Source organism: Chaetodon auriga, chromosome 8 (assembly GCF_051107435.1).
Source record: "Chaetodon auriga isolate fChaAug3 chromosome 8, fChaAug3.hap1, whole genome shotgun sequence".
Lineage (NCBI taxonomy): Eukaryota > Metazoa > Chordata > Actinopteri > Chaetodontiformes > Chaetodontidae > Chaetodon > Chaetodon auriga.
The window spans coordinates 23,277,919-23,290,099 of NC_135081.1; the positions used below are offsets into that span (position 1 = coordinate 23,277,919).

The 12,181-nt window shown below is 43.1% G+C and overlaps 1 protein-coding gene across 1 annotated transcript; it reads left to right on the forward strand.

The window, feature by feature from the left end:
* Positions 1 to 360: 360 nt before the first annotated feature.
* rragca (Ras-related GTP binding Ca) lies at positions 361 to 11,921 on the forward strand. Its single transcript, XM_076738105.1, has 7 exons — positions 361 to 748; positions 3,311 to 3,514; positions 4,561 to 4,760; positions 7,485 to 7,599; positions 8,879 to 9,021; positions 9,334 to 9,482; positions 9,953 to 11,921. The coding sequence occupies exons 1-7, from the start codon at positions 566 to 568 to the stop codon at positions 10,105 to 10,107; spliced, it is 1,149 nt and encodes a 382-aa protein (XP_076594220.1). The 5' UTR covers positions 361 to 565; the 3' UTR covers positions 10,108 to 11,921.
* The last annotated feature ends 260 nt before the right edge of the window (positions 11,922 to 12,181 follow it).

Here is a 12,181-nt window from a genome sequence, read left to right on the forward strand (position 1 = left end):
CGACAATGAAAGCCTCCACTTAACTGTTGTGGATTTCTGCCGCCATCTGCTGGTCGTGTCGCAGAACACCAGAACTGCCCACTATCTATTTGGTTCGTTTTTTAACAGCCCTCTTCAAATTTTCTCGAATTTACAGCACATAAAAACACAAGAAATATCTATTATTGTTACGAAACTCAAGTAGCTTTAAACCGTTGCGTGAGCAGTGTATATTTGCTTCTTATTCGGGTGATAGGTCACAAAACAAGTCTGAGAACTAGTCAGGTGACAGCGACAAACCTCAGTAACATGACAGGCGTTTCGACCAATCAATGGTCACATTTTAATTCATACAGCGAATCAGATTCAAGGGGTGGGAGCACGGGGCGAGTTTTTTTCAAGGGAGAGGAAATCCTAAGGAAATGTGTGGGATCACGCTCGGTGTTTCCAAGTCGCCTGGGCATTATTGACAAACTATTTCCTTTGTGTGACGTTAGTTTGTGGTGCAGATTGTCCGACACAAACACGGGTGTGGTGACCGACTATTAAGGGGGGGAACTGGGGAAGCGACCGTCGTTAGGTCAAAATGTCGATTCAGTACGAGGTGGAACAGCTGCCTGACAGCTACGGGGTTGCAGACTCGTTCCCCAAAGATTTCGGTTATGGTGAGGAGGAGGCCGACATCGAGGGCAGCCCGGCGCCGTCCGACAGCAAACCGAGAATCCTGCTCATGGGCTTGAGAAGAAGTGGCAAATCATCGATACAGAAGGTAGGGAGAGATGTTAAACTGTTAGCCTTGGCGAGGCGAGCGGCGCCTTCCCTGCCTCACACAAGTAAACGGGACGTTAGCCAAAATAGCTAGCGAGGTAGTTTAGCATGTCGTAAGTGATGATAGCTATCAACCAGCAGATAACACGTCGAGCTACACGAGCTAACAAGTAGTTAGCCTTCGGTGTTAGCTAACGTCAGTGTGGCTGTAGCAGTAAATCATTGACCAGGTGGACAGAGACGCTAGCTGCGTCTTTACTGAAATGTGGACACAAAGCACGTGACTCTTTGGCTAACTACTTGTCAAATATGTCCTTGTCCCACCCAGCTGTGAGACACAGAGCAAGTCTGATGTGTGGCTCTCACATGACAGCACACCGACCACGCCTTCCATTCTGCAAGTCATAATACTTTGTTTTAAATCAGTGCACCGGTCACCGCACCTGCAGCTTCCTCAAACTGCTCCTTCCCTTTGTGTTTAAATCATGGCTGGATGAACGAGGGGAGGGGGTCTTGGGAGACAGAAATCTCCAGGGCCCCTTTTGACCCCCCACCCCCTCACTGGCCAGTCCAGAACAGGCAGCCCCCCCAGGGTTTCCCCCAGAAAATCTTCTGTAACCGAGATGGAAAACCGCCAAGATCCTGATGCAGCTTGTCTTGTGATCAGTTTACAGTAGATGAAGGCCGAAACCGTTCCCTGAAAAATTACCCAAACGGATTTATCGATTAGCAAAATAATTGCTGATTCATTTAATACTTGACATCTAATCAATCGATTCATCGCTGCAGCTGTAGTCACACCGCTATGGCTTCTGCTGTGGGAAATGGTACCTCTGTTGTTAGCCTATACCTTCACCATTTATTTCTTAAAGCTGTCACAGTTTGTCTGATGTTAGTGGAGGTGGTCTTTGTTTCAGGTGAGACGGTCCATCCCTGAAACAAAGGAAGACCTGACTTGTACTGTAATAGTATTTCTATTTTGTTTGGTGTTGGAAATTTGAATTACTAGGACTTAATATGCATCATGTGAGTACTATATTATAATATTGTGCTTCACTGATGGAAATTCCCAAACACGTTTGCAGTTAATCAGAACCCCAGCCAACTGACAGTCAGTTAACTTGGGCTTTTTGGGGCCTCTTGTAGCTGTTGTCCACTTTGCCCAGCTGGTAATCCTCCTACTTGAATGCCTTTTCTTTCGCGTGATCCAGATGAGTCCTACAGCAAGGTTAGCCGTCTCGATCATATTCTTCAACTCCACCGCTCTCAGACTGGCACTGTGGTTGAATAATAGATGAGGTGCAGTTGTGCCTTCTCTGATATTTTATTATTTATGTTAAAATTCAAGGGGGGAGTAGAATCAGGCTGGATATAGCGATATAGCGTGACTCTCCGGGATCCTACAGATGCTGCCTGAAGAAACAAAAGTAAAGAACTGCAGTTTGTACTTGTACCGTTTCGCTATAATCCACACATACCGTCAGGTCTCAGATTAATGCTCTCCTTAAGCCTCCAGTATCTGCTGAAAAACATGTGATTTGGCTTTTCGCTGGTTCATTGGCCTGTGACCTCAGTGGGCCGAACACTGATTCAAAAGGGCAGCGGAGGAGAGAACACTCCAGGTCCTCCACCATCGCCTGCTTGAACTTATTTTCTACATGTTGCTGCATTCAGTGGACCAAGACTGACCTGAACAACACATCACTTTACAGCTGCAGTCTTACTGTCCGCTGTCTGAAAGCACGCAGCTGAAAAATGCTGAATGTCGAGTGACGTGTTGCGTCAGATGAGTGAGTCTGCAGCGTTTTGCCCTTTTCCCTCTCGCTCTGCATGTGACGTCCAATTGATGTGTTTGAGCTTGAATTATACCATAAGCCAGAATACAGAGCTGTTGGGATAATCTCCATCGTGAAGTCAATATACAGTATGTAATACAGGCAGTTTTGCAAGATACAGCGGATCACAGACGGTCCCTAACGATACATCTGCTCTATTAGTTAATGCCTATCATTTGTCATACTTTTATGGGCAAACAAGATGAAAGAATGTGGAACAAAATCTTTGCAGTCTGTCATTTAACAAACATTGACACCAAGCAAAAGACAAGGGGATTTACACTACAGGTACTCCACGGTATCTGTTCAGGTCTGTCACTCACTCTTGGGGTTGACAGGAAATTAGATCTCATAAACTGACTGAATTTTGTCTTTATGATGAAATCCATTAAATCCATTCCTCTTTAAAAACTTGGCAGCGAGGAGGATTTCAAGTACATAAAAATGAGCCTCTTGGCTGTGAGCGCCTCGAGCGTCAGATTGCTGCTGTGTGGCTGGAGGTAGATGCCAAATACGTTTGGAAATAAATCTCAGTGACAAATTTTTGAAAACAAAAATCAAAAATATCTAGTTAATATGTAAGTTCAGTAATCAGTGCATTTCATAAAGATATTGCAGTGGTCTGTAGTATGCTTCCAACGTGCATTGCAGCATGTTGATGTTTCCTCTAACTTGTGAACTGTTATTTAATTTACTCAGCTTAAACATTCACACAACTCTGATTTCAGGTGGTGTTCCACAAGATGTCTCCCAATGAGACCTTGTTTCTGGAGAGCACCAACAAGATCTACAAGGACGACATCTCCAGCAGCTCCTTTGTCAACTTCCAGATTTGGGACTTCCCAGGTCAGGTGGACTTCTTCGACCCCACCTTCGACTACGAGATGATCTTCAGAGGAACCGGGGCTTTGATATTTGTCATCGATGCTCAGGTGAAGAACTGAAGAAGAGGGTTTCATTTGACATGGTCTTAAACACAGGAAGTGAGTGTGTTGTTTCACAGCAACACACAAAACAAACATGTCATATTTCAAATATGCAGACTGAAATCCAAAATGTGACAATACTCAGACCCATTTCCTCATATATTCTCCATTTTATCACGATGAAACTGCACCTGCACATGAAGTAAACCTTTGTAGAGCTCACTGTTGTGAGCGACATTAGAAGCCCCCAGTGATGAACAGCCAGAGGAGCTACGATAAAAGACCAATTACATGCCATGGCTTTTATGCCAGCGCTATCCACATGACCCTAAGTGCTTTCAAGAAGTAATCTCAGCGACGACGTTAGCCACGGCTGATCTGATTGCAGGGTTTATTTGTACTCAAGGAGGTGCATCAGATTCAATTTGTTTCAGCAGTTGGTCACAGTGATATCTGAGCAGACTTGTTTTTGTTGTGCTGCTTTGGAGGACGGTGCAGGAGTACATTTCCTGTTAGTCAATCAAATACTCTTAATAGGCAGCACGTCCTGATTTTCCTGTTCATTTTAATGACAGGAATCAGCTGTTACATAGTTTGTGCAAATGCAGTTAGTCTTTTGTGTATAACCATAAATCTACCAAAAATACTTAATATGGCCTTTTCAAGACTCATCATGCAAAAGTCATCTGAGAAAGCAATAAAATGGGGCACATATGATGTAAAACAAACAATTATCTGCCAACAGAACAGGAAGTTTTCACTTATCTCATCTCAAAGAGATTTTTAAGTGTTCACAGAAGCTCAGCTCTTTTGTTCTTAATTGATTTAACCTGCTGACAGGATAGCAGAAATATCACTGATCAGTTATACTGTGATTGTGTGCATAAACGTCAGAGAACATAGTCAGAGAAGACAGTTATGATCGATGTGGACTGTAGGGCACATGAAGATGAAGACTTCGTTGTCGTAATGCATTTGTGTTTTGTGATCCGCTCTCTGAAAAGATGGACATATTGTGTGTCTGTATTAACATGTCACCTCCTTCCTCTCAGGATGATTACGTGGAGGCCCTCGGCCGGCTTCACCTCACCGTGTCGCGAGCCTACCGAGTGAATCCAGAGATCAACTTCGAGGTGTTCATCCACAAAGTGGACGGCCTGTCAGACGATCACAAGATCGAGACCCAGAGGGACATCCATCAGAGAGCCAATGACGATCTGGCGGACGCTAGCTTAGAAAAGCTGCATCTCAGGTACGTTTTGTCAGACATTTTATTCTTTTACTTCAACATCTGTACAGACCTGAAGAAGAATTTACTCTACAGTTTGAAACCTGGAATCAACACGGTGCCACTTCACTGATTTATCTTCAAAATTTCATCTTTTCATGAGCTAAGAAAAATTGCTGTGTGATCATTGACTTTTCAGACTGTCCAGTGGGTTTTAAATCACTTGTTTATAGTAGAATTTTTATGAAGAAGCATGGTTTTGTTTGGACAGCGACGACTCGCAGTCACTGTCACAAAATCAAATTAACGACCTGACTTAAGTGCTTATTGCTGTGATGCTGCCTCACACATCCGTAAGAGAAAAACAGGCCATCAGAGCTGCACAGCGCACATGGTATTTAACTGAGTTTGATCAAAAATACACACACAGCTCAGAAATGAGCTCAGCAGCAAACCAGAAACCTCAAATCCTCTCAAAAACATTGTTTACAGACTCTGAGTCTGCTTACTTAGCTCACTTTAAGTAAAGCTGCCGACCTCGAAGGGGACTGAACTCCAGAGTAACCTCCATGCAGGCACATCACCGCATGATGCTGCTGAATTCTGATCTATAATAAACATGAGAAGGAGGACTGTGGGGTGACGTCAGCTGTCGAACATTTTCTGGCTCCATCAAACTTCCTGAAATGGAGGCTTCTGACACACACTGTGCGTTTTGTCCATAGCTTCTCATAACTCAGCAGAGGTTGTATGTGATTATGTGATGTTTTATCTGCATACTCCAGCAGTTTGTCCCTGCTCGAATTCTTTTCTGTCCGGTTTTCATAATAAACGTCGCTCATCTGATACAGATGCTATAAAGCTGGTAAAGGTTTGTGCTGGCTTCCCACTGACTTTATGAAATGAAAAAAGAAAGTTGTTACACATACAAGGAAGTAGTTGGGTAATTTGTAACTGTAGTTACTAAGTTAAAAGCTTTTCTTATTCTCTCTGTGTTAATACATGTAGGTGCTAACATAGAGTCCAGCCAGTCACACCTCCCACTGCGTCAGATTTGTGGTAAACTTGAAAGTGAAAATAAGGCCGCATTCACAACCAGTGTTGCAATTTTTTTTCTCCTGAGGAGTTATAATTTAATCCCTGAGCTGAAGCTGTAACTTTTTATCAGGATCTGACCTCATGTGATGGTAACAAATTAGCTATTAGGTACGTGGTTCAGTATAGCCAAAACTGGAAGGCCCATACTGTAATTGAAATACATTTTGAAGTTTTCCATGTGTGACACAGTGGTTCAGCCTCAGAGATTTCAGCAGTGTTGTTGATGTACAGCAGCCTGTGCCCTGCATGCGCTCTAGTGTCGCTGTGAGATTCCTCTTTGACCCACTAATGAAGAAACAGCCACATCAGATACCAGAAGCTCCAAAGGTCTGACATACTTCAGATGTAGAAACAAGGCTGAAGCACAAATATGTTGTTTGGTTCCTGTTCCTTAATGTCAGCGTGCTGTAGATCACACGTTACTGCTGTAGGAGACTGATTGAAGGTTGTTTTCTGAGGAAAATATTAGCAATTTTACTGCAATGATTACTTTAACGACTTCGTTAACACACAGGAAGGTTAACTTTTTCTTTATCATTACTGTCATGAATTGAGTCGTTCTTCAGGTCAAGGATTGTGGTAATTATTTGTTTTTTTACCTCGTAATTTGAATACCAATATTTTTAACTGATGATCAGTGAAAATAAGATGACCTACTGCTACCTGCTGCTGATGTCTGTTCATCAAATGACTTAATCAGGCCATCAATAAATGAAGTATAGAAGAGCTGAAAGAATAACAGATCGGTTGATGGAAACAAAATCGGTCTATAACAATTTTGATAATTGATATAATCTATTTTTTTTATCAGTCTAAAATGCCAAAAATTCAATGCTTCCATTCCTTAAAAGTGACTGTCACAGTAAATTCAATATTTTGGGGGTCTGGGGTTCGTTGGTCAGATAAAACCAGCAGGATGACATCAGTCTGAACAGTTGTGATGGTTCTTTTTTGCAGCTTTATGACATTTCATTGCAACCCTAATCAAAAAAATCGAAATAATCATTAATTGTAGCTTTGGCTCGGTGTGTGGAAATGGTAAATGTGTTGTGTACAACATTAAACAAGCTGTCCTGGCTGATCCCGGCCAGCTCTGCAGCAGCTTTACCGTTGATGTTTGGCCTCCGTTGGCACACGCTGCGCAGTGTTTTATGTGGGGTGAGATTGTTGTTTATTCCCGTTAGACAGCCGGAGCGGGCCTGGATATATAGTGGCTCTGAGAAGGCGTTTTTTCCCCCTCCCTCCCCGCCTCGTGGCTCTCTGGTGCTTTCTTCACTGTAATGCATTGTAAAGTTGAGTTCCTGCCAAGTGTATGCAGACAGTTCCATTTGGCTGAAGCCGCTGGCTTCTTCAGGGTCTGACCTTTTATTTATATACCTCAACAGCCAAAGTCCATAAGTCGTGTGTGCCCAGTTTTGCCAGTCATGAGGCAGCTCTTCTGCAAACATCGTGTTTTTATCTCTGTTTTTATGTTTGAGTCGGGTTGAAATGCTTCAATTAACAGCTCTTTTCTGCCATTCAGTGTCTGCTTGTCATGTGATCTCGTGACCATCTGTATTTTTACCTGCTCTCATGTGTGTTTTGAGGAAGTGAAGTGTTTGCTGTGAGTAACTGCTTGCTCACTTCCCTTTTTTTTTTTATCTCATTCAGCTTTTACTTGACGAGTATTTACGACCACTCCATCTTTGAGGCCTTCAGCAAAGTGGTGCAGAAGCTCATCCCTCAGCTTCCCACTCTGGAGAACCTCCTAAATATCTTCATTTCTGTAAGTAAAGAACAGCCAACACTTTGTCAGTGAACCTTTGTGTAAGTTTGTCATTGGCCAGCATGATTTATGTGTGACAGTGTGCATGATGTGAGTCACTGCCAGCCCAGATGCCACTGTATAGTGACCAGTTCCTCCAATGCCCGTACAATCAAGGATTGTAAGGCTGCTCTTGGTTGGACAGGATTTCCAACCTGCACACATTCTCAGTGATACGTTTAAAATCCATTTCCCAGATGCTACGAAGTCATCTTGATATAGATGTTATACTTTATTTTCATTGAAGAAAAATACTTCAAAGAGCATTTCATTGACCTCGGTGCCGTCAGACTCTGCCTCAGACACATCTTACAAGATTCAGCTCAGTTAATGGTGTGACACTTAATATCTGTTGGCACACGTCCTGTCGTGACTGCATGATTAAAGTCGCATTTAAAACAGAGAGTAAAACCCTGTATTTTGAAGCTTTGTGAAGCGAACTGAGCCAAAGTGAAGCCTAGTGCTTCCCTCTGGGACTGCTCTTTGTCTGACAGGGGTGAGCAATGTGCATAAAATCCTCTCAGTGTATTTCCATTTATCAGTACACATGGAGAAATGTGCAGAAGGTGGGTGAGCGTTCTTATGGAGCCCCTTAACCATCTTTGATAAGTCAAAGCATCATTTAGCACTTGGTTTCATAGGAACCCTCCCACAGCTTTTAGTACGTGTATTGATAACATTCTGGAAAATCAGTTGAGAAATTGTTGTACTCTGTCTTTAAGCACGCATATGCTCAGTAAAGCAGCTGCAGTGTGAACGCAGTTGTTCACGTGCTTGCCCATGTATCACGCATGTTACTGGAGGACACCACTAGAGGGCGCACCAGAGAATTTACACTCTATAAAACTTAAAGATTTGCATGATGTAAACAAATGCAGCAACAACGGCGCCATTGTAGATGATATGTAAGGCCTCTAAATCAAGCGTGTCGTAGAAGCAGCCTTAGTCTTCTGTGATTGGACGCGGAGTATCTTTGAGTTTTGAACTCTTGGCTGGACAAATGAAGCGATTTCATTATGTCAACTTCAGGAACATGTGTTTTTGTTATTCTCTGACATTTTGTAGAGCAATCGATTAATCAAGAGAGTGATTTTCAGAGCGTTTGTCATCCTGACAGTCCTGCTGTCTTAGTATCACCTGTAGCTCATCAGGCAGTAATACCCTGTTTCTTTAGCCTATCATACCTTCCTAACATTCCCCTCCTTCCTCTGTCTCTTCCTCTCTGTCTAATATCTGACAGAATTCAGGGATAGAGAAGGCCTTTCTGTTCGACGTGGTCAGTAAGATCTACATCGCCACAGACAGCTCTCCTGTAGACATGCAGTCCTACGAGCTGTGCTGTGATATGATCGACGTGGTCATCGACGTCTCCTGCATCTACGGGTGAGTGTGTGTTTATTCCATTATTTGCACATTAGAGATCAGAGTCGGGTTTCAGCTGTGTTTCCAGCTCTTCCTGTTGTTGAGTTGTATCTATGGACTAGATTTTGAATCAACTTTGTGTATAAATTTACATGCATGTGATTTCTTGAAAGATATGGAGTTCATCTATGTATTGTGGCTGTGGACGCTTTCATTGAAGCACAGCTTAATTATACATGTATCTGCTTAATTAATCCACATCCACATGCTGCAATTATTTTTTTTTCACATTTCCCCCTGAACAATTATGGTGTTTTGTTGTGCCACAAACAGTCTGAGGGAGGACGGCAGCGGCAGTGCCTACGACAAGGAGTCCATGGCCATCATCAAGCTCAACAACACCACTGTGCTGTACCTGAAAGAGGTCACCAAGTTCCTGGCCCTTGTCTGCATCCTGCGAGAAGAAAGCTTTGAGCGCAAAGGTAAGCTGTCAGGGAAATCTGTGATCCCCTGGAGCTCATTTGGCTTAATTTGGCTAACGGCGATGTGGCCTCGAGTCGGTTTTCTGTCACGAGTGAATGAAATCAAAACAAGGACACCTATACAAGTCATGTGTTGTCGTGAAGTACATTGAATACACAACATAGTCCTTGACATTCTTTTATCACTTTGAGCTTTTGTTACAATGCATTGCAAATAGTAGTGAACGTATTGACATTCACCAAATACATTAAATGTGCATTTTTTTTCCGGTTTTTACCAAATATGTGTTTTTGTAATAGACCTATTTACAGCTGTGGCCCTTTGATCTATGCGCTGAACCAAGCTGACTTCATTTCCACAACATAAGAACATTCAGCCTTTTGATTGACAGATTCTCTGTGCAGATCTTGTAAAAAAGGAAGTTATAATACAGATCTAATCATGTGTTGTATCTTTGTGGCCTCCTAAGGATTAATAGACTACAACTTCCACTGTTTCCGGAAGGCCATCCATGAAGTATTCGAGGTGGGCGTTTCCACCCAGCGTCCAGCGGGCTCCCAGGCGGTGGGCTCGCCCTGCACCAAGGTCGTCGCACTGAACGGCACGCCGCGCAACACTGTCTAGACTCTGGCGCCAAATGAAAAAATAAAAAGACGCAAAAAGAGGGTGGAGGAGAGGAAAGATGGGGGAGCCTGCAGAGGAGAGACTACTAAACTGAGGCTCTCCGCCGCGCAAATCACAATCCCTTGCTCCCAGCACCTAAAGTACTGAGAGATGGCTTGAGCCAAGAGTGTGTGAGGCAGCACTGGAGCACAGCGGGGTCAGGCTTCTCAAGCTAAGACGGAAGGGAAATTCAGGCATTCGTCTCAGGCGAATGCAAGGCACCGTGTTGGCTGCGAGGAAGTCAAGAGAGCAAAACTGCACCTGGACAGGAAAAGGCTCAGGATCTTTCTTTGGATTTCCTAAAGCGGTCAGAGGCTGTGATAATTCGCTGCTGGTCCCTCTTAATGAACAATGTGAGGAGGAGGAGGAGAAACAAACTCTTGTTGTGACCTCTTGCTATGGACAAACTGTGATGTCAGTTTTCAGGAATCTGTCTCGTGATGAACCCCCACCCCGACCACTTCTGTGCTGATTTAAAAAAAAAAAAAAATAAAAGGAAAAAAAAAAAAAAAGATGGTGGACGTGAACTGCTCGTCCTAACCCACACACGTTCAGAGATGGCCTTACGTAGATAAAGCTTGTCTGCAGTGCAAGCTTTCTCTCACCACCGCTCACCTCACCCTACCTGAATGCTGCCCAAAAGGTTTTGTTAGCAGACTGAAAAGGGATTGTGCTGTCCATCGAAGGTGGTCTTGTGAGTGTATGCAGGTATATATGTATGAGTGAGTGTGTGTGTGTGCGTGTGTGTGTCAGTGAAAGGCTTTGATTAGATTCCAGACTGGGCCCTTTGTCTGTACTGTTGAAGGACCTTAAGCGTAAATGTCCTTCTTCTCAATAACAGCAGCTTAGCATAATAAACTCTTTTCAATCAGTGAAATTAACTTTTCTGTCTGTGCTCCACTGAAAATCAAACATTTGATTGACTTTATGGTGGGTTGTAAAACGGGTTTGCCTGGGAATTTGGAAATGGTCTTTGCAAAAGCACTGCCACAATGATTCAATGATTCAGAGACGATAAAATGAGGAAAATATGTCATGGTTTAAACCCTATTTGTTCCCATTTCAGAAAGAAATGGATTAAGTCTGGTTGAGTTGCAGGATTGATGGAGGGGTTAAGACTCCATAACGGCTGTCCAAGACATTTTGGGTGATGATGATTTGAACTGGTTGAAATTTGCATGTTTTTCCACCTACAGTTTAAGTCCTGCCAGAAATTATTAACCCATGTTTGTACGCAGTTTGGCTCACTTCAGCAGGATTCACAAGAACAAAATGGACCCATTCCAAGCATGCATACATCAGTGTGTTGTCAATTTGTATTGTTCTCAACCATAACACTGCTCAATGTATTCAGAGGTGAGAAAATGAAACTAACTGAGAAAATTAAACAGATACAGGAGGAGAAGAAAAAGACCAAATTTCATTACTTTTGCCATTACAATGACACATGCCTGCATTTTCTGTTTTATATGAGGGGTGACATGTGGGAACTCTGGCTGCATCTAAAGACCCGGAACCTGTGTCAAGAAGCAGGATCAACATGTGATCTCGGTCACTTTGCTGAGTCAAACGTCAAGTGTTCCAGATTTGAAGGCGTCGACTCGTCAAAGTCACTCCGGTAACTCGGTGAACTTGCCTCCTGAAACAGGCCCAAGATCTTCTCAACCTAGTCATTATCACTTGAAAATAAACACTTGCACATCAGAACTGTGATGGATGATTGATTTGGTGTATTGTGATGCTATACTATGTGAAATAAAAGGAAATTTACATTTTGTTTTTGTCACTGTTTCGACCCCGCAGCGATTATGGTGTGGATATATTTTAAAAAAACCTCTTGAATGAAGAGAATCGGCGCTCCTCATTGGCCCATTTAATCCAAACCTACATGCAAACAGAAGATGGCGCTGTAGGACTGCTCCAGTGTTCCCCTACGGCGTATTGTTATTCAGTGTCGCCCCTTCTCCAGGCCCAATAACTGTTGTCATACTTGTTAAATTTACAGTAAGCATGCATCATTTGCTGAACCTGTATT

Excerpts from the sequence above, each read along its gene's own strand:
- rragca (XM_076738105.1), top strand. The coding sequence starts at position 566 with ATGTCGATTCAGTACGAGGTGGAACAGCTGCCTGACAGCTACGGGGTT. Across the intron at positions 749-3,310 it reads GCAAATCATCGATACAGAAG|GTGGTGTTCCACAAGATGTC; the intron begins GTAGGGAGAGAT and ends CTCTGATTTCAG. Across the intron at positions 3,515-4,560 it reads TATTTGTCATCGATGCTCAG|GATGATTACGTGGAGGCCCT; the intron begins GTGAAGAACTGA and ends CCTTCCTCTCAG.